The sequence below is a fragment of the Mytilus edulis genome, chromosome 1 (genome assembly GCF_963676685.1).
Source record: "Mytilus edulis chromosome 1, xbMytEdul2.2, whole genome shotgun sequence".
In the NCBI taxonomy this organism is placed as follows: domain Eukaryota; kingdom Metazoa; phylum Mollusca; class Bivalvia; order Mytilida; family Mytilidae; genus Mytilus; species Mytilus edulis.
In genome coordinates this window covers 36,425,984-36,449,299 of record NC_092344.1, presented here as the reverse complement: position 1 = coordinate 36,449,299, position 23,316 = coordinate 36,425,984, and the positions used below count along the sequence as shown (strand labels likewise).

The window sequence follows — 23,316 nt, the reverse complement described above, 5'->3', positions numbered from 1 at the left end:
AATTTTGTCATGAATCCATCTGTGTCCTTTGTTTAATATTCACATAGACCAAGGTGAGCGACACAGGCTCTTTAGAGCCTCTAGTTAGAATTTGTTGAGGCAAGACAAAAATACCCTGAAAATATGTTGCTTCTACCTTAAAGAAGAAAGGTTCTGATCGTTGACCTGAGCACTTATATCTTAAACTGTTATAAAACTGAGGGATTGGAACAGTTAAAGATATATTGTCACATTTAAAAAGAGGTAATCCTATTGATTTTGAGGTTTACACATTCAGGATAAAGGTCATTCATTAAAAAGAGGCTGTCAGTGACAGCAATCCAGATTTTCCTGCAGAAGTTGAACTCTGAACAGTTGAGCAATTAAAGACAATATTGAAGTTGAAGCTTAAAAGAGTTCTGAATTTGGATTGTGATTGAAATTTGAAACAGCATAGGCTTGTGACACAACATGAATGTGTTCAAAGAACTGAAAAATTTGAAATTTGGACATTTACCTATTAAGGTCTAATATCCAAAATCTAAGTACATTGTTAAAATCAGCATATCAAAGAACTAATACTCCAAAAATTCAAATGACAGAGAAATCAATTAATTGAAGGAATATAACAAATATTCATAAAATAAAATTTAATGTACTGAAAAGTCTACAAGTCAAAAACAAGAACAGCTAAAATCTTGAAAATTGAACTCTACTTTCATTTAGTCACAGGAAACAACAGAACTAAATTTGGAAAGATTTTGTCACAGCGTTTTCATGTTAATGAACAGACACTGTTTGGCAGCTGCCCACCTGCTAGCCGTACATCCCCAAATTAATAATCGATTTTCTTTTGAAATTCCGTTTAAAAATACACTGAAATTAACACAGTAAAAAAGGCCCCTACAATATAACCAAATATAATGGTAAATTATTTAATATTGTGATAAGATGCAAGCTTTGACACATGTAATAAAGGTTCATAAAGTACAATTACTGTAACCAGCCAAGTATATCATTCTGCAATTTGTAATCAACTACTAGGATGAGTTTGATGAACAACAAGAATGTGTCCATAGTACATGGATGCCCAATCGCACCATCATTTTCTATGTTCAGTGGACCGTAAAATTGGGGTCAACACTGTTAATTAAAAAGAAAGATTATATCATAGGGAACATGTGTACTAAGTTTCAAGTTGATTGGACTTCAAACTTCATCAAAAACTTCAGTGACTTCTGTAAAGCCTATTCTGGGGACAACATTTTGTGAATGTAATTATGCTCAGATTCAGATCCTTTTTGTATGACAGGTATTTTTTTATTTGTATGGTAGGAAATATTGTTGTGTTTGTCCTTCTTGATAGCACCAAGTAAACCCTATGCTACAGTATATCCTATGTGTGTGTATAATCACGACCCTTGAAGAAATGTACTTAAACAAAATAAATTGAACAAGATCTAATTTATACATGATAAATCATGTGAGAGAGTATATTTGGGCACCAAGTGAGAGCAAAACTTCATTTTGGCCTGCCTTCTGATGGTCTTAAAAACTAAGTCAAATGAAGAAAAAAAATGTGCATTGCTGGAACAAAAATGAAAAATATATTGGAAATCACATTTATTATTTTCCTTTTATGATGTGATTGTACATGTGCACAAACAATTAGTAAACATACAAATACCAACAAAACTGATCAACACTGACATTATGTACCAATACCATCTGATGATTTGATGTAGGATTACTAGACATACAATTTGACATTTTGATACCGAAAAGTTGCATGTTAAATTTATTATTAAAGTCTATTTTTATTTGAAAAATGTATTTTGATAAATGTGTCTCATTTCACAGAATCACTAATGACTGCAAAACACCAATTTCCCAGTTATAACCAAATGAAAAATAGTGCTAAACAAATAGCTTTTAAATACTTATTGGTCTAAATCAAACTTATTTCTTGGTGCATCAAGATATTTCAGGTGACAATTGGAAATCAAAGTTTTGAGATCATCCAATCATTATACATGTATAAAAATTTTAATCAGATTATTTGCATGAAAAATTGTACAATATATAAAATGTTTCAACTCATTTTTAAGATATATCAATATCTCTGGATTAAATACATAAAATATCACAAATTTTACACTGACTTGCAGTTTTTATTTGATCCATACAATCAATTTTCTAACATTAAAGGAAGAAAAATTCTTTGTCATATTTACAGCATGACAAAACTGAAATTAAAATTAAACCATGATAAACCATGAAACTTTTACCCAATGAACTTGTATGAAAAAGATGGGATCTGAAAATGTTAGGAAATGGACTAACCAATATCATATAGCTATGAGATTGCCTTTTATGGATAGTAATATCTAGTGTACAATATGCTTAAATTTAATATCTCACAGTTTTTATCAGTGATTAGAAAATCTATTTGATGCCTTTATTTTATGTAACTTGGCACATCAACTGCAGTTGCAGTATCATTTCAGACTTTAATTCATTTTAGATACAATTATACACTTGTTTCTGTTTATATTTGACAATCATTAAAAATCTGAATACACAAATGTTTGTTTCAAAGACAACACATAAAAGTTCCACAACAGTCAACAAGATACCAAATTTAGACCTTAACATACACATGATATAAATGCAACCCTGAAACTTCAGTATCAGCTAAAATTCTTAACTTGGAACATATTCATGGTAAAAAAAAATTGTCTAAACTTTTTAGCTAGAGAAATGTCTACAAATGTGGAGATTTATATTTCCAAACTGCCATTTTCTTATGATAGCAAGTATCAAAAACATAATACTTATATTCTGGAAAAGTCAGTACATTAACTGTATTCATGTGATAAACAAAGAAAAGCAATTGATAAGATGAATAACAAACATGAGGTCATAATATTTAAATGAATATGTACACCAAATCATTATATGCAAAGCAGGCAAACTTAAGAAAGCAATTTTTTAAAATTTTCATCCAGATTCTTTCCAAAATTATCTTGATTTTACAAAAAGACTGCAAATTATTTAAAACATGTGTATTTAAGCAAAATTTGTATTTTAAACATTTATTTCCTTATATGAAGCTCTTTCAAAAAAATAATTATAAAATATCAAATAATGTTTAAATATCTGACATAAGAGCATTTGAATGGTGGAAACAGTCTTGCTAGGCATAAAAAGGAAATTTGTGTTCATATTCAAGGTTAAGAGTTATAATACACCATTAACAATGTAAAATATTATGTAACTAAATAAACTTTTAAAAATCAACGACAGTAAATATTACATTACAACAGTTTTTCCCCCATATATTTTTTGTCTCCATTTAATTCAATTTAAACAAGGTAAATATATAAACTGATCTTGAAAACAAACAAACATGAAAATGTTGAGGTTATAAAAGTCAAAATTTCTGTTTTTTTTTTTACTTTGAGGTTTAAATTATTCAATTGACTCTAAACTAAAACAATTGATTGCCTTAATCATATACATTAATCATTTTAAGGAATAACAATTTCATAAAGTATATCCAAACTTATCATTTATACAGTAAAAACAACATGATTTTATCCTAAAAAAAAATCCATTTTTGATATAAAACATTTTTTAAAATGGTAAAATATCATCCAAAGTAACAGCGTTATTTTTTTTCTCCAATGGCTCTGAGGATGTGCAAGAAGAGGTTAAGGATATCCAAATACAGGTTGACAGATGCAACAATATATTCCTCTGGACTGTGTTTGTGCATCAGCATGTGGGTATCAAAAATGATGAAGAGTGAGAAGACCAAAGCACCTCCAATACCAATGGCTTTGTCCATTATTGGTGATGGGAAAAAAATCTGAAAATACAATATTGACAATTACTTTACATTCTACCCTGAATAAACATGAAATTAATTTTCAATCATTTTCAATATAATGGAGTTGTATGGGACGGACATACAAGTGAGAGGTTTAGCTAGCTATAAAACAAGGCTTGGTCCACCATTTTCTGCAAAGAAAATGCCTGTACCGAGTCAGGAGTGTGACTTTGTTGTTTATTGGTTGGGTGGGTTTGTGCTTTTGATTTTGACATTTGATTTGGGACTTTGTTTTGAATTTTCCTCATAGTTCAGTTTTTTTGTGATTTTACTTTTTAAAGTCATAATTTTTTATGAACTCATTTATTGTTACCAATATAACTTTATAATGAATCATATTGTTTGTTTTTTTCCTGGGCATTTTTATTGTGACAAGGATTCCCCCCCTGTGGCACCATTTTTTTATTACTGAAAGTTGAATTTATTCTATCATTGATGATCTTGTTCAAATTTCCTTGTTTAAGTTTGGCATTTTTACAAGGTTGTTTTATACAATAATATCTTGGAGCATGATTTGTAATAAAATTATGAAAAAGTTACCTGCATCATGCCAGCTATGATCAAAATCATTAAAGCTGCAAATAACCTGAAAAAGAGACAATTACATTTTTTGATCTAGTTGTTTATGTTACATGTATTAATTATATATACAGTACGCCCAGAGAGTTTGTAATCGCGAACTTTTATCACCGATTTCCGAGTGTAGCGGTGTGACACCGCGAATCACGGATTCTACTCCCAATTTCCTCCAAAGATTCTCTCCCAACACCGCGTGGCTGTTAATTGGTTTATTGCCCATCGGATGAACTGAAAATTAATGACGCGTGACAACATAATCGGATTAGCCAGATTTATTACCTTTGTACATTTAATCGATCTTGATTGCACCTGTGTGCTTTAAAATACGTTATTTAAATGTCCATTCATTGTCAGATAAAAGTGTGACATTTTTATTTAAAATAAAATAATTATTCTTGTATGTATATGCCCATGTCATTGTCATATTAAATAAAACGTAAAAACGTATAAAAATACGAATAAAACACTTATTTAGTATTTTCATTATAGTCCGATCAGGTCATAATTTTTGTTTTTTTCAACAAAGTTTCAACAAAGATGATTTTACCACAATTAGAACCTTTTATGACCTACTCAGTGAATATCCGGTTCATTAATAGTTCAATATTATATAATTAATATCAACTGGCTTAAAACAAAATGTTGTTTTTACGGTAATTTGTCCAATCTAAATCAAACCCTAGAGTTAATTTATCGGACCAACAAGTGAACTCTGTTACTTTCAATTTATTTTGAAATGTAAAATATTATGTTTCACTACCTCGGTAGATTACCGACTTGAAATATTTGAATTTAAAAAAGAAACTGTAAAGTGACAAATAGTTTTGTATGCAATGTGGCAGCCCTATATTCATAAATACTGAGATAATTCCCCGCCCAGACACAACACAATAATCACAACCTTATTTAATTATATGAAGAAATAAAATCATGTGTTTTTTATCTGTTATGATCTGTTATTGATCTTTTATTATTTAAAATAAAATTGGATTGGCGCAATCCGTATTTTACTGCTGTTAAAAGTCCTCGGCGAAATATAAAAAGAAGTATTTCAACAATTTATACTATAGAATATTAAAATGAAATTATATCGTACAAGAAAGAAATATGTAAAAAAAATGTGGATCGGATTTTTACGATCGACACATTTTCACAGAGGATCTCTACCAACGCCCATCAGGAACTGAACGACATGCATCCTGTTTTCATCTACCATTAATGTATAGTGTTGACTATGGAAGTATAAATAATGTCCAGGTTTATGTCCTCTGTTGACTGAGAAACGTATAAATAAAAGGCTGATGTTCGTTTATTCAGAAAAGGAATAAAATTTAGAATCCGGTTAATCAATTGTAAAAGGACCTTCTAGAGCCTCAATCTTAACGCATACAAATGTCAATCATTACATGAATTTTCCCACGGTTATCCAGAAAGGTCACCTGAGTTTACTGTTACATGATACTATTTCAGCCAAATAAAAATCTCGTGGACAAAATTGATGTCACTATTTTTAGCATTCAATATTGTGAGCGAAGTCAAGTTCAACCACGCACTGTTGATCACTGAGATGCGTGTCGTCTTCCCACGGCAATTAATTGTTTTAAAAATATTTAAAGATAACTGTTCTAAATACAACACAAAGGTTTACATTCATTGTGCGTAAATGAATATTATGCAACGACGAGTTGATGCAGCTATAGAAGTATTCCTGTTGTAGCCGAAATGTATTATATCCTAAAGTAATGCTAACCGTGAAGAGAAAATGCCGTAGACTTATTAAGCATAACTAATGGTGAATAGTATTTTCATTTTTACTTGCATATACAAGTTTTAAGACACGTAATTTTCTTTAAACTCACTGCTCACATTTTATACCTTCAGCGTTAGTTTCCGTTTATTTTCACGCAAGTATGTCTCTTTTCGTAAGTTATATCAATTACCGATTGATAAAAAACGAGGTCATAATCAAGTATAAATTTTTTTTATAAAACTTTAATGCAATTGAAAGCATTAACAACGTTTTGGATTTTAAAACTTTTATTTTGTAATCGTAAAATGGAAATGGCGTAGAATTATTAGCATAACAGATAAGGAATAATATTTTCTTTTTTACTTGTAGTATAAAAAACTTTGAGACGTGTAATTTTTCTTTAAACTGCCCTCATTTATTCAGAGTTAGTCTCCGTTTATTGTTGCACAATTATATCTCTTTTAGTAAATTAAATATTTATTTACTGATAAAAAAACGGAAGTCAAAATCAAATATAGTTGTTTGAAAACTTGATTAAAATGTACAGAGTAATTGAAAGAATTAACAACAACGTTTTGCTTTTTATTTTAATCTTTCATTTGTTTCAAGCAATCAGATATAACCTGATAATCAATAGACAGGAAATACAATTGTTTAATTACATTAGAAATCTCTCATACATGTACCTTGACTGTCGCATGCCGGCATAGATCAGACGGATTAGGGCAATTAATTACCTGGTGTCACACCGCGTCACACCAGACTGGGAGAGATGTCGCTAATACAATAAACAAAAGGTAGCGGATTTACGCGGAAGTCGGAGGGAATACTCCCAAATTTCTCCGAGAATTTTGGGAGGGATGTCGGAGTTTCCTGGTGTTACACCAGGAAATATATCGGAGTATGGAGTTTGGGATTACAAACTCCTTGGGCGTACTGTACATTAACTTTCAATTTAGGATAAAGATATTCACTTATTACATGTATTATTGATATTGACTATAATAAAGCTATATTGTGAGAACTTTTAATCTTACCAGGTTTAAGCGGTTGTATAAAATTAAAGAGCTGAATAGCTCTGAGGGGAAAGACGGCCCTTGTTTCTATTTCAATTTTTTTAGGGGGGGGGGGGGGGGGGGGTATCTTTTGATAGTCTTCATATAAAGAATGATAAAAAAAAGAACAGCTAGAACATGCGTAGTGTGGCATTCCAACAATGACGTCACTGACACTATAAAATATAATGTAGGTTGGATATATTTAGAATATCTCGTCATACTGATTTTTCAGGATTGTAAAAGAAACGTAAATAGTGTAAAAGAGAGCTCAATATACGATAATTTCGAGAGAAACAGAAGGGAAATGTGTAAAAAAAGTGTTTAAAGTCAATTTATTCATTTGTGTCTCCCCATCTCATCATTCTCAGTAAGATTTGTTGGGGGGTTTTCCACGCTATAAAAACAAAATGAATGATGTGAGGGAATGTCACTCTGGTCAACCCCATTGGGGATTGACGGCTTGAAGCCGTCTTCCCCAAAAACTGTTTCCAGGTCGAAATGAGAATTTTACTTTTTAATTGGTTATGAATTGAATAAATCAAACCAAATTGGTGGGAATCTTAGAATGTTTGATGTAACAACTGTAAAATAAAATAATTAACCATCCTTGTTGAGGCAGGTCCAGTGTTCTCCTCAGATATTTCATATAGCATCTTGCTAAAAATGAAATTTGGAATACTATCTTGTTTCTAAAAATTATAGCATCACATCCATAACACTATCTATATGACAATCAATTCAGATAGCATCACATTACCATGATGCTAAAAGGACATGAGGAGAACACTACAAGTCAAGGACTTTTTAGATGACTATTTACAAACCTGACCATTTATCTATAAAATTGAGACTAATTTAGTACATACCCTGCTCCCATTGAGCTGAAATCCCTCTTGCTTTGAAGAGTATATATCGTCAGGCCAGCTGTCACAGCAAATGTCAACATAAAAGCTTCAATAACAGACTGAACTTCATAAAATGTGACTGAAATATAAATAGAAAAATAATTGTTAGAAAGAGTCAGTTTACCATAAAATAGCTGTGCATGCAGTTATTGAAGATTCCAAAATGATTGATACACCAAAACAGTCTACAATTACAAAATTTATCAAAATAATCCAGTGGTTCAAACCATGTCATTTTGACCTGGAAATAAGGGAGATATTGCTTGAGATTGGCTGTCAAAACAATATATTTTTTTGAAAGTATGATGAGGATGTCTGCAATACTAGACAAGTATCTATAATGCTCATTTTTTTGATTTGGCATACAGTGGATTCATTTATTTTCGTGGGTATCAATTTTCGTGGATAGAGAAAAAAAGTGTTCATTGATAACTTCGATTACAATAATGGACAGAGACAACTAATCATTTGTTTGTTTTACAATTAATAAATTCTTGTCTGAATTCTATAACGCATTCAAAACTTTATGATTGAAAGCTCATTTCCCTAATCACGATATAATAAACAGTGATATAAGTATAAGGTGTGAAAATAAATGTTCCTGTCATAAACAATATTACCTACGGGCAATATCCCCGTACTTAATCCTATTGATTTTTAATCACTGGTAAACCAAACTATGACACGGTAATTAACAACTTGCAGTTATTTTCCATGAACAGTTTTAATCAATTTCAAAAAGTAAATTATCACTGATATTCGATATATTTATTATAGATTTAATCAAAATACTTGCATCTTCTTTCAATAAAAAACATGTGTTATGTTACAATGTTTATCGCTAATCAACACTATACTAGAACTGCATAACATAACCGGAAATAAACATCCGACTCCATACACATTTCTCTGGATTATTCTTCGTTGAATTCTTAAATTCGTGGTTCGCTGTGACCAACGAAACCCACGAAAATTGGTATACCACGAATAACCAGGTGCTCCGCAGGGCGCAGCTTTATACGACCGCAGAGGTCGAACCCTGAACAGTTGGGGCAAGTATGGACGAAACATTCAAGCATGATACAGCTCTGAATTTGGATTGTGATCAAATTTTTGACATTACATGTTTTTTTTTACACAAAACAAATGTCAAGATTTTACAAATCAATTAAAGATTTCTTCTTCAAACTTTTTAAATCTAAAATTAAATAGTTGACACAGCATAGGTTTCTGACACAGAATGAATGTGGTCTAATGAACTTAAAATATTTTTTTTGCCTTTGAGCAATTCACTATGCTGTTGAATATTAATCCTCTCAAAAAAAAGTTTGAAGAAATTTTCTTTTTATTTATGAAATCTGAAATGAGAAAAATTTAAACCCCCCCCCCCTTTTTTTTCACATCCCCGTTTCCCTTTTTCCAAAACTGATATCAATTCAAATTTCTAATGGAGTTTGCAACAATAACTACTCTTTTAAATACATCATAAAATATTAAAATGTAAAATAAAGTGCTTGTTATCACTGAATGGTAAAGATTGGTTGGTAGTAAAAGTGAATATACATTGTTTATTGTATAAAACAATAAAAAAAACTTCATCAGCAACATTTTATATTGGCAAATTTCCAATGAAGTTATTTACATAAATTTATTGGCAAATAAAAATAGAAAATGACATCATAGTCATGTCTGGCAAATGTCCAACATACATTATCTAAAAACATTTTAGATAAGATAAGGAAAAAAAGCTTCATCAGCAACATTTTATATTGGCAAATTTCCAATGAAGTTATTTACATAAAGTTATTGGCAAATAAAAATAGAAAATGACATCATAGTCATGTCTGGCAAATTTCCAACATATATTATCAACTTCTATTCTATACAAAGAAAGATAACTCCAATTGAAAATTAATTGCTTTTGCACAATATTGTGCAATTAGATATTTCTTGCTATTGTGCAATACTGTGCAATTGAAAATTTCTTGCTATTGCACAATACTTGATATGGAATCCTGATTTGGACCAACTTGAAAACTGGGCCCATAATCAAAAATCAAAGTACATATTTAGATAAAGCATATCAAATAAGCCCAAGAATTTAATTTTTGTTAAAATCAAACTTAGTTTAATTTTGGACCCTTTGGACCTTAATGTAGACCATTTGAAAAAAACTGGACCAAAAATTAAGAATCTACATATACAGTTAGATTTGGCATATCAAAGAACCCATTTATTCAATTTTTGATGAACAAAGTTTAATTTTGGACCCCCATTTGGACCAACTTGAAAACTAGGCCAATAATTAAAAATCTAAGTACATTTCTAAATTCAGCATATCAAACAACCCCCAGGATTCAATTTTTGTTAAAATCAAACTAAGTTTAATTTTGGACCCTTTGGACCTTAATGTAGACCAATTTGAAAACGGGACCAAAAATTAAGAATCTGCATACACAGTTAGATTCGGCATACCAAAGAACCCCAATTATTCAATTTTTGATGAAATTTAACAAAGTTTAATTTGGACCCTTTGGGCCCTTTATTCCTAAACTGTTGGGACCAAAACTCCCAAAATCAATACCAACCTTCCTTTTATGGTCATAAACCTTGTGTTTAAATTTCATAGATTTCTATTTACTTAAACTAAAGTTATTGTGCGAAAACCAAGAATAATGCTTATTTGGGCCCTTATTTTGCCCCTAATTCCTAAACTGTTGGAACCAAAACTCCCAAAATCAATCCCAACCTTTCTTTTGTGGTCATAAACCTTGTGTCAAAATTTCATAGATTTCTATTAACTTAAACTAAAGTTATAGTGCGAAAACCAAGAAAATGCTTATTTGGGCCCTTTTTGGCCCCTTATTCCTAAAATGTTGGGACCAAAACTCCAAAAATCAATCCCAACCTTCCTTTTGTGGTCATAAACCTTATGTTAAAATTTCATAGATTTCTATTCACTTTTACTAAAGTTAGAGTGCGAAAACTAAAAGTATTCGGACGACGACAACGACGCCGACGCCAACGTGATAGCAATATACGACGAAAATTTTTTCAAATTTTGCGGTCGTATAAAAATGAATCCACAGTACTGCTACTTATCAGAAGAAGAGCATTTCATTTTATGAATACTGATACATTATGTCTTCACAGTAAGATTCAAATGCTCGAACTTTATACATACAGTGTTTTTTCTATCAACTGTTCATATGTTTACTGAAAACAATGTGGAATGTGTCCATGGACCGCAGATGATGCGCCCGCTTTCATATAGAGTTATAAAGGACCATAACTAAAGAACATAATAGTGACACTACTCAAATTTGTACTTGATCTGAGTTTTGAGGTAATAAGCATTGTGTATAAGTTTAATAACATTTAGATGAGGCAAACTTAAGTAAGAGAATGGAAAAAACAAATCAGCAATTCTTCCATAGTAATAAAGGGGCATGACTCTAGAACGGTTAAAGTGACACCACCAAAATTCAAACTTAATCTGTGTTTTGTTGTAATAAGCATTGTATATACGTTTCATAACATTCAGTTGAGTCACACTTATGTTAAAGAATGGAAACAAAAAATTCAACAAAATTCAATAAACAACCAGGTGCTCCGCAGGGCGCAGCTTTATACGACCGCAGAGGTCGAACCCTGAACAGTTGGGGCAAGTATGGACAAAACATTCAAGCTTGATACAGCTCTGAATTTGGATTGTGATCAAATTTTTGACATTACATGGGTTTTTTTACACAAAACAAATGTCAAGATTTTACAAATCAATTAAAGATTTCTTCTTATTTAAATCTAAAATTAAATAGTTGACACAGCATAGGTTTCTGACACAGAATGAATGTGGTCTAATGAACTTAAAAGTTTTTTTTTGCCTTTGAGCAATTGACTATGCTGTTGAATATTAATCCTCTCAAAAAAATGTTTGAAGAAATTTTCTTTTTATTTATGAAATCTGAAATGAGAAAAATTTAACCCCCCCCCCTTTTTTTCACATCCCCGTTTCCCTTTTTCCAAAACTGATATCAATTCAAATTTCTAATGGAGTTTGCAACAATAACTACTCTTTTAAATACATCATAAAATATTAAAATGTAAAATAAAGTGCTTGTTATCACTGAATGGTAAAGATTGGTTGGTAGTAAAAGTGAATATACATTGTTTATTGTATAAAACAATAAAAAAAACTTCATCAGCAACATTTTATATTGGCAAATTTCCAATGAAGTTATTTACATAAAGTTATTGGCAAATAAAAATAGAAAATGACATCATAGTCATGTCTGGCAAATTTCCAACATACATTATCTAAAACATTTTAGATAAGATAAGGAAAAAAAGCTTCATCAGCAACATTTTATATTGGCAAATTTCCAATGAAGTTATTTACATAAAGTTATTGGCAAATAAAAATAGAAAATGACATCATAGTCATGTCTGGCAAATTTCCAACATATATTATCAACTACTATTCTATACAAAGAAAGATAACTCCAATTGAAAATTAATTGCTATTGCACAATATTGTGCAATTAGATATTTCTTGCTATTGTGCAATACTGTGCAATTGAAAATTTCTTGCTATTGCACAATACTTGATATGGAATCCTGATTTGGACCAACTTGAAAACTGGGCCCATAATCAAAAATCAAAGTACATATTTAGATAAAGCATATCAAATAAGCCCAAGAATTTAATTTTTGTTAAAATCAAACTTAGTTTAATTTGGACCCTTTGGACCTTAATGTAGACCAATTTGAAAACTGGACCAAAAATTAAGAATCTACATACACAGTTAGATTTGGCATATCAAAGAACCCATTTATTCAATTTTTGAAGAAATCAAACAAAGTTTAATTTTGGACCCCCATTTGGACCAACTTGAAAACTAGGCCAATAATTAAAAATCTAAGTACATTTTTAAATTCAGCATATCAAAGAACCCCAAGGATTCAATTTTTGTTAAAATCAAACTAAGTTTAATTTTGGACCCTTTGGACCTTAATGTAGACCAATTTGAAAACGGGACCAAAAATTAAGAATCTACATACATAGTTAGATTCGGCATATCAAAGAACCCCAATTATTCAATTTTTGATGAAATCACACAAAGTTCAATTTTGGACCCTTTGGGCCCCTTATTCCTAAACTGTTAGGACCAAAACTCCCAAAATCAAACCCAACCTTCCTTTTATGGTCATAAACCTTGTGTTTAAATTTCATAGATTTCTATTTACTTATACTAAAGTTATGGTGCAAAAACCAAAAATAATGCTTAATAGGGCCCCTTTTTGGCCCCTAATTCATAAACTGTTGTGACCTCAACTCCAAAAATCAATCCCAACCTTCCTTTTGTGGTCATAAACCTTGTGCTAAAATTTCATTGATTTCTATTTACTTATACTAAAGTTATTGTGCGAAAACCAAGAATAATGCTTATTTGGGCCCTTTTTTGGCCCTTAATTCCTAAACTGTTGGAACCAAAACCCCCAAAATCAATCCCAACCTTCCTTTTGTGGTCATAAACCTTGTGTCAAAATTTCATAGATTTCTATTCACTTAAACTAAAGTTATAGTGCGAAAACCAAGAAAATGCTTATTTGGGCCCTTTTTGGCCCCTAATTCCTAAAACGTTGGGACCAAAACTCCAAAAATCAATACCAACCTTCCTTTTGTGGTCATAAACCTTGTGTTAAAATTTCATAGATTTCCATTCACTTTTACTAAAGTTAGAGTGCGAAAACTAAAAGTATTCGGACGCCGGACGACGACGACGACGACGCCGACGCCAACGTGATAGCAATATACGACGAAAAATTTTTCAAATTTTGCGGTCGTATAAAAAGTTGGTACATGAGACAATTCTTTAAACATGACTTCTAAGCAACTGTTAGTAGAACTTTAAGTACTTAATATTATTCAGCTACCACCTATTTTAGGTTATTCTTATTAATTTATATTGTAACAATACCTACCTACTACTCCTACACTGTAAGCTTCCATCAAAGTCTGAAAAATAAATGCAAGCATGAAATGTAATTTTTAAAGTACTGTATTTAAAATTCAGAAATTATTGCGAGGATTTTACCATTGCGAAAAATGCGAGAAACTTGTGAACGCAATAACTTAAACTTGCATTTTGAAATATTTTATATGAATTTAACAGGACTTTTCTCAAAATAGGAAAAATTAAAATCGCATTTCAATCTAAAATGACAAAATCGCAATAATAAATGCACACAATAATTTCTGAATCTACAGTAAACAAAACTGAAATAATTTTCATCCAATAAATTCAAGTTATTTTGCAGTTTTTTCAAGGGCTACATTTTCATTATACAAATGTGTACCCTTTTGTATACTACAGGGATGTTTAATAACTATGACTAAGCATGACAGTATTGCAAGGGTAGAGTTCTTTTAACACAAAACAATGCTTAACAGAATTGGTTCATTATTGTTTTTTTGTACATGATAATGATTGTATCCCATTAATAAAGATGTTAGTGTAAATGCATGGATACTGATTTATTATTTCCTTGAAAGTATGTTATCCATTTCTGAACACGAGAACAATTTCTATACATACTAAGGCATCTTTTAAACATTTTCTTTTGTATTAAATTTTCAAGCAGTTTGAAGGCTTTTGGACATGTGCAGATTCTTAAAAAGTTTTGAATTGTACTATAAAATGATATTTGCAAGACTTAGAACCAAGACCAATTCTTCAAATGATTTCTATCAGGGCTTTCCATTGAAGCCGGTAGCCGGCGGAAATCCGCCGCTTACGGTGGCTTCAAGTGCTGGCTACTTCACTGACAAAAATATAAATTCAAAAAGAAAAAAAATATCTTTTTCAAATGTTTACAGGCAGCCAAGAGACGTATATTGTCGCAAAGTCGAGGTCACGATAAACAAGGATGAAAGTCAGAATTTACCTTGGGCTAAATATAGTTCACATGAATTCAGGTCACTGATTGGTTGTCTATTTAAAGTCAGAATGCATCTTTTCTTTTCAAAGATAACAAGAGAGACGTTCCAGTGGTCATTGAACGATAACAATAGAGACGTTCCGATGATCATTAACTCTCTGGCTTTTTTTGGCTTTTAAAACGTGAAGACAATCAGATACGATGACAATCTTATGTTATGGAATAATATTAGTCAAATTAAAGAAAGTGTAGGAGATCATATGGTTCAGAATCTGGAAAACAAGCTTAAGTATCTTTTGAAGTTCATTTTTCAAAGCCCACGTGGTGTTCAGAGAATCAAGGTCAACCAGATGCTCCGCAGGGCGTAGCTTTATACGACCGCAGAGGTTGAACCCTGAACGGTTGGGGCAAGTATGGACACAACATTCAAGCTGGATTCAGCTCTAAATTTGGATTGTGATTAAATAGTTGACACAGCATAGGTTTCTGACACAGAATGAATGTGTTCTAATGAACTTAAAATTTTGTTTTCTCTTAGAGCAATTCACTATGCTGTTGAATATTAATCCTCTCATAAAAATGTTTGAAGAAATTTTCTTTTTTATTTATGAAATTTCAAATGAGAAAAATTGAATCACATCCCCCTTTCCCTTATTCCAAAACTAATCTCAATTAAAATTTCTAATGGAGTTTGCAACAATAACTACTCATTTAAAATATATATACATCATAAAATATTAAGATGTAAAAAAACTGCTTGTTATCACTGAATGGTAAAGATTATTTTAATTTATCAGTTGGTAGTAAAAAGTGAATATACATTGTATATTGTATATAACAAAGATTTAAGTTGATTCTGGACAAAGAAAGATAACTCAATTAAAAAAAAATCTTGCTATTGCACAATATTTTGCAATTAGATATTTCTTGCTTACTATTCTGGACAAAGAAAGATAACTCTAATTAAAAAAAAATTTGCTATTTCACAATATTGTGCAATTAGATATTTCTTGCCATTGCGCAATACTGTGCAATTGAAAAGACTTGCTATTGCACAATACTTAATATAATAATTTTAGATCCTGATTTGGACCAACTTGAAAACTGGGCCCATAATAAAAAATCTAAGTACATTTTTGGATTCAGCATATCAAAGAACCCCAAGATTTCAATTTTTGTTAAAATCAGACTAAGTTTAATTTTGGACCCTTTGGACTTTAGTGTAGACCAATTTGAAAACAGGACCAAAAATGAAGAATCTACATACACAGTTAGATTTGGTATATCAAAGAACCCCATTTATTCAATTTTTGATGAAATCAAACAAAGTTTAATTTTGGACCCTGATTTTGACCAACTTGAAAACTGGGCCAATAATCAAGAATCTAAGTACATTTTTAGATTCAGCATATCAAAGAACCTAACTGATTCATTTTTTGTCAAAATCAAACTAAGTTTAATTTTGGACCCTTTGGACCTTAATGTAGACCAATTTGAAAACGGGACCAAAAGTTAAGAATCTACATACACAGTTATGACAGTTAGATTCGGCATATCAAAGAACCCCAATTATTCAATTTTGATGAAATCAAACAAAGTTTAATTTTGGACCCTTTGGGCCCCTTATTATGTTGTGTAGTCATTAACATTGTGTTTAAATTTCATTGATTTCTATTTACTTAAACTAAAGTTATTGTGCGAAAACCAAGAATAATGCTTATTTGGACCCTTTTTTGGCCCCTAATTCCTAAACTGTAGAAACCAAAACTCCCAAAATCAATCCCAACCGTTCTTTTGTGGTCATAAACCTTGTGTCAAAATTTCATAGATTTCTATTAACTTAAACTAAAGTTATAGTGTGAAAACCAAGAAAATGCTTATTTGGGCCCTTTGTGGCCCCTCATTCCTAAAATGTTGGGACCAAAACTCCCAAAATCGATACCAACCTTCCTTTTGTGCTCATAAACCTTGTGTTAAAATTTCATAGATTTCCATTCACTTTTACTAAAGTTAGAGTGCGAAAACTAAAAGTATTCGGACGACGACGACGACGACGACGACGACGACGCCAATGTGATAGCAATAAACGACGAAAATTTTTTCAAATTTTGCGGTCGTATAAAAACAAAAGTAGAATATTGGCGACTCAACCTCCGACCTCAAATAAATAACATTTCCAAATGATTCATGTATCCGTCTTATTGAATAGTTTACAAAAAAAAAAGAGAAAATCAGAGGATATATCAATTTTCTGTCAATGCTTGAGAAATAATTGTATGATTTAAATACACGTAACAGTCTTTAGAGAGAAAAGGGGGGTCATTTGTTTACAAATGCATGTAGTTATGCAAAATAAATCGATCAAGATTTCTAACAAACCGGATGATTATTTAAATAAAACTCCTTTAAAAGTAAATGAATTTTAAGCATAAGGTAATGAAAATAAAAAGCTAACATAAAAAAAAAAATGAAATTTCTTTGAGTTTTTTTTTTCTTTCTTTAATTTCATACATAAAAATGGTCATTTGAAAGATTAAATTAGGTGCCAGGAGATTGCCAGAATGCAGGATTTTGCTCTATTTATGCCAGAGCTTATGGGGGCCTTGAGCGGCCCCCAGACCCCTTGCCGGAAGGCACCAAGCTTACAGCTTGTTGGGCGTCCGGCTTTGCCGAACGCATGTTATAGCGGCCTATAATTTTAATTGAGCCTTCTACTTCAATTTCAATGGAAAGCCCTGTTTCTATTGTCTTTCATTTTAATCAAATGTAAGTTAAAGTTTTGAGTGTACATGTATGGCAAATGCAATGAACTGTACTCTTAGTTTTCTGATCAAAAGCTACAAAATGTATTATTTTCTTTATAATAAATAGGTACTTACAAAAACTGTCAAAAGTATATAGTTGGTTGGTGTCTGATGTCTGTAAACCATCAATGCAAAGATCAAACCAAGAGAACCAATCAAGGCAACCAACAACATCCAGTTACTGAAACATAATAATACATAAATATAATATCTGGCATTTTTCATAATCATTGAATATTTATACATATGTATATACAGGGTTTCCGCTGGCAATTTGCGAAAAAATAATAATTGTGGCGATAAAAATTCGTTATTTGCAAAAGAATTTGGCGAAAGAAATATATTGACCGATTTATTTTCCTCCATCTTGTTTATTTACTTTTTTTCGAGTTTCTCAGACTTTACCCGATCAGACAATACTCGGAATTCACCTTGACCTCATTAAGATTTAGACAGAAAATCAATAATCAGCTGATTGCATTTTATAGCTATCGACAACAAAGGACTTATTAATAAAGGTGTTGATTGAATTGTTTCACAAAATGATATGGTCAAATGGCTTCCGCTATAAATGTCACATACAGAATTTATTAACATCTTTGCGACGCACATGTTTGAAGCAAACTTTTGACATCCCTCCCTTTAAAGATAGTTTTGAAAAGAAAGCTGTTGTTGTGACGAAAATTGTTCAAAAGCAAGAAAAATCTCCGATTTAAAACTTTAATTCTTTTATCCTTTGACTTTAATAAAGTCGTTTGAGTGACACATGCACGTGTTTCAAGCATAGTTGTACGTCTCAACTTTTTCATTTACGATGGTCAAGAAAAGAAAACTGTCGTTATGAAAAAATCTATCCAAAAGGCTGGGAACAACCCCTCGAATGAGAGTAACCCTTCAATGTAATGACTACACATGAAATGAGGGATCAATTTCATGTGATAAAAGCTTTTGTTTTGTTGTAAAAATTACTTCTTCGTACAAAAGGGCACAACAGGAAAAATATATTTATGTTACTTGGCGAAAAAAATAATAAAGTGGCGAAAAATATATTGTTTTGGCGAAAGAGGTGGCGAAAAAAATAATTGACCCAGGGGAAACCCTGTGTATATATATGTGACACAATAAAGTTTCTTGTATGAATTGTTTTCACTTTTCATGTTGGGCCTTTTATAGCCGACTATACTGTATGGATTTTTCTCATTGTTGAAGGCTGTACAGTGGATTTTATTTGCTTACTACACTTCATATTTATTTTGGTGGATAGCTGTTTCATTGACTATAATACCACATCTCCCCGTGTTCATATGAAGAAATACATTGCACCTATAAAAAGAACTTAAAGTGCTTCTGAATTGAGTGATACATGTAATACATATAATTATTTATACTTTTACAACTTTAAAGGAAGAAAACAATTTAATTGTGATAGATTTGATACTCAATCATGCTTTGTCCAATACAAAATTGAAGCTAGAGCTTGTCATTTTTGAGGTGGAGATTCTTTGACAATTGGATTGGAGCATTATTTGTATCAAATATCTAATAAAATTAGTGTATTTTTTTCCATCCATTTAATAAAGTTTAAACATTGTGGTGATCATGCTTCTTGGAAGATTGGCATTTTTTAGAGCAATTAAGTAATAACACAAGTAAAATACAAAATAACATAGGCTCTACATTGTAGCTTTAAAGATCTTGTTTCTTTGGCTAAATCAAGTTGACTTATAGGCAAGCAATTTAATCCTTTTTTTTCATTTTTGATGCTCTTTTATGTTATCAAAGTTTTAGCTTCACAAATTTATCCCTGTGTGGAACGAAAGATAACAAATTAATTAATAGCTAATCTTATATCATGTATTACTTTGTTTGAACAAACGTAGTGGCTGTCTCACTGGAATAAATGACACCTGCTACTATTGTACTAAGTAAAATCTGTGCTGATAAAATTCCATACACTTTCCTCAGAAATCCTGTAAAAAAATCCACATGATCAATACCAAAGTTAGTAAATTATGCAATTCAAGTGCTTAATATAATTGACTACTTTTTTTACTTTCATCATCAACTAATGCCTTTTTTTGGTAGCCTACATGCATATGGCTGTTCACTTTATTGTCTGAAGTTTTCATAAATTATAACAAAATTTCAAAAAAAAATCAATTTGCCTGTGTCTGAATTTGAAAGAAACGTTGAATCTAGAATCTATTTTTTTTTTAAATGGCCTATCATCCTTTCTTGATAAAATTTTTTCATAACTTTTCTAGATTTAACGATTGAAATCTTGACACCAATTTATTGTTAAAATCAGTTACATTAACTTGGTATTCTATTTCATTGTGTTGGTGGGTTGAAGTCTTATTAAAGTGTATCCTTATTCTTTTTATTTCATCAATTTATATGATCAACTGGGATGAAATTTTCACATACCACAACAGTACCATCAGATTTTTGTGTGTCTGATATTTTACTGTCATCATTGTTAATTGTACATAGCTATATATAGCCTCTGGCCTTTTCTATCAGTGTTCACCCACACATTTTCTAAAAGTATCATGAGGAAATAGAACTGTTTTTTTTCCAAAATCAAAATATAATACTAAGGTTATATATTATAGTACATTTTATTATTAATTCTTTACAGATGACACCTTGCTGTAAGGCCCTGGGGTGAACACTGCCTACATGCATACATACCCATACGGACATAAACATGAGCTGTTGCAACATTAGATCCATACATGAAATCATCCACAATGGATTCTTTCCCATCTTTGGTTTCCACTGGACTAAACATTTTTCTTTTTTTAAGTTATCTACAAAATAAAATAACTGCTAATAAGATACAGATTTAAACATGTTAAAAGATATAAATCACATCCATGTTTAAAATAATTATGATCAAACTGTTCAGTTGTTATGGAAAAGTGATTGTTGTGTGACGTCAATAGAGCAAGAGGCTCAGATTAACTGGGCAAGAATCCAGATTAAGTTTTTTTCATTGTATTTGATCGGAAAACCCGGAATTACCCTTATCCGACCCCAGAATCTGATCCATTGTTTTAGTTGTCTTCATTTTCAGTTGATGGCATCCATTGTTTTTCAATGTTGTGTTTGTCAGTCAGATACATGTACCATTTTACTCAGGTTTACACATTACATGTACTTGATGAAGAGATGCAAACAGAGTTTTTTTTCCTGTCAGACATTGGGGCCTACAGGGTACCAAGTTTTGCCAGACCCATCACATTTCTGCCAGACCTATATTTTCACTCAAAAATCAAATAAATATAAGATGCTATTGATCAAACGTTAGTTTTTATTTTGTTTTATATTATAACCTGTGATTCATAACAATTGTAGTTTATTGAATAATGTAAATATAGTATACAGATGTAATACATTACATACATGTACATTTTGTATATATATATTGATCTGATTAAAAATTATTTCTCACAAGAGTACTTGGAAACAAAATAGTCTTTGGTAGATTCATTCTGTTCAAATTCAAAATCTGACTCATAGTCAGAATCAGTAGTCTCATTATCTACATTTGTACCTTCACATTATCTACAATAACATTCTCATTCTCTACATTATCTACCCTCTCATTCTGTGACTGGTTTGGCCTTTTACCGGGTTTCGACCCACTTACAAATTTTATCGGCCATGACATATTTCCTGAACTTATCAACTACGCTTTAGACCTCCATCCTGAAGAGCAAATTTCTAAAACCAGAAATATGATGAAAAAATACGCAGAATGGTTTGGGGTAAGATGGACATGGTATTGGTATGAAAAGACTGTCACTGGGCGGAGATACTGGTTCCCAAAGTAAGAAAAAGTGAGGGAACAAGATGATCACAATTTTATTAACAAAATACTCTGCAGGGACTGACAGGGAATTAAGTTTTGGCGGATCCAAGCAGACTAAAATATTGCGGGCCATCAGGTCCTGCACAGCAACGAGTTTTGCTGGACCTGCATAAATTCTGCCCCTTAGGTCCGACAGATCCGACGATTAGTTGCATCTCTGCTTGATGGTAATTTTCGGTATCAAGCTAGCTGTTGAACAAAATGTACATAGCTGTCATGAATATTAAAGATGAAAATAAATTTTGAGATCATTTTGAAATTTGGTCTCAAAATTGGGAATAATGTAAGGTAATTGCCATTGTGAATAGTTTTAATAACTGGGCCCTGTGGAATGCTTGAAAAAAATCCATGGAGGGGTATATAATGCAATAGTAATCATGGTAATATGACCTTAAAATGACAATACTGATTGTTAAAAAGTTGACAAAGTAAAAGTTAATTTTTATATCAGATGTTCATTGAACATATTGAAAAGTACAACCTACAAAGAGGAATGTACAAATGTACCAGCTGTCAACATGAAAAATAGTGAAACCCCTGATTAGGCTGTCAGTCAGTTCCAGTAGTAAAGAAGTGGTGCATCCATATTGCACGGATAAATATCCTCTTTTTGATATGGGACAAGCTCTGAGGTCCAACGGACCCAGCTTGGTCTTACAGCCTTTGGATGTCAGATTAATCGAGGACTAGTAAAATGCATAAATATGAGATGCATTTGACTGTTGATGTCCATGGTTTTCATACTTATGTTTATTTTGACCATTTGTTTATTTTTAATTCTCTGTTGTAAATGACTGCATGGCTTTCTTTTACTTAAGAGTCCCAACCCATAAAGAGCTATAGTCTATATATATACTAAACTATTCTTAACCCAAAACCTTACCCTAACCCATACATATCACTAGCTCGAACCCTTAAACCTAATCCTAACATTAAACATCCCCTAACCTAATCATAACCATGAATGAACATTAACTCTAAAGTATAGGGACCCTTAAATTAAAAGAAGGCCAAACACATAAACATTATGTCTTATACTTCAGTTCTTCATTCTAGAAAATTCTGAATAGCATAGATTTTGAAGGTCGTTTGTTTTTTACATATCAGAATTAGCCCTTACCTAAGAATCCTTCTAGTGATAAAGCAAAGTGTAGCTTAACTTCTTGTAAGCTTGTAGGACTATAAATATTAGTACTACGTCAATAAATTATGTTTTTTTATGCAAAACTTGGAAGTCATTGCTGGAATTTTGGTTAAAAGAACGATAATAAAAGCGTAAAGCCTTGCTCATTTTTAATACGGACATGTCAAATTATGTCCAAATCGTATAAATTCGTGTATCATTTTTATTTATAGCAGTTATACCTGTTTTAGCTGAATGTTTACGTGTTTTCCTTTTAGATTTTCCAAACCGGATGTTAACAAAAAGAAGTGCGGGACTCTCTAAAATCCAAAAAGATCCAAAAATAGAAAGCAAAACAACGTACCTATTTGTGATTTCTTTTTAGTTTAAACAGTATTTATTACAAG

General features: G+C 31.3%; 1 protein-coding gene across 1 annotated transcript; it reads right to left on the bottom strand.

Annotated features, from left to right (window-relative positions):
- Nucleotides 1–1,589: 1,589 nt before the first annotated feature.
- On the bottom strand, nucleotides 1,590–23,231 carry LOC139481968 (protein lifeguard 4-like). Its single transcript, XM_071265545.1, has 8 exons — nucleotides 23,152–23,231; nucleotides 20,604–20,722; nucleotides 19,771–19,879; nucleotides 17,985–18,090; nucleotides 14,149–14,182; nucleotides 8,125–8,242; nucleotides 4,412–4,457; nucleotides 1,590–3,850 (listed from the first exon to the last, which is right to left on the bottom strand). The coding sequence occupies exons 2-8, from the start codon at nucleotides 20,701–20,703 to the stop codon at nucleotides 3,650–3,652; spliced, it is 714 nt and encodes a 237-aa protein (XP_071121646.1). The 5' UTR covers nucleotides 20,704–20,722; nucleotides 23,152–23,231; the 3' UTR covers nucleotides 1,590–3,649.
- Between the last annotated feature and the right edge of the window lie 85 nt (nucleotides 23,232–23,316).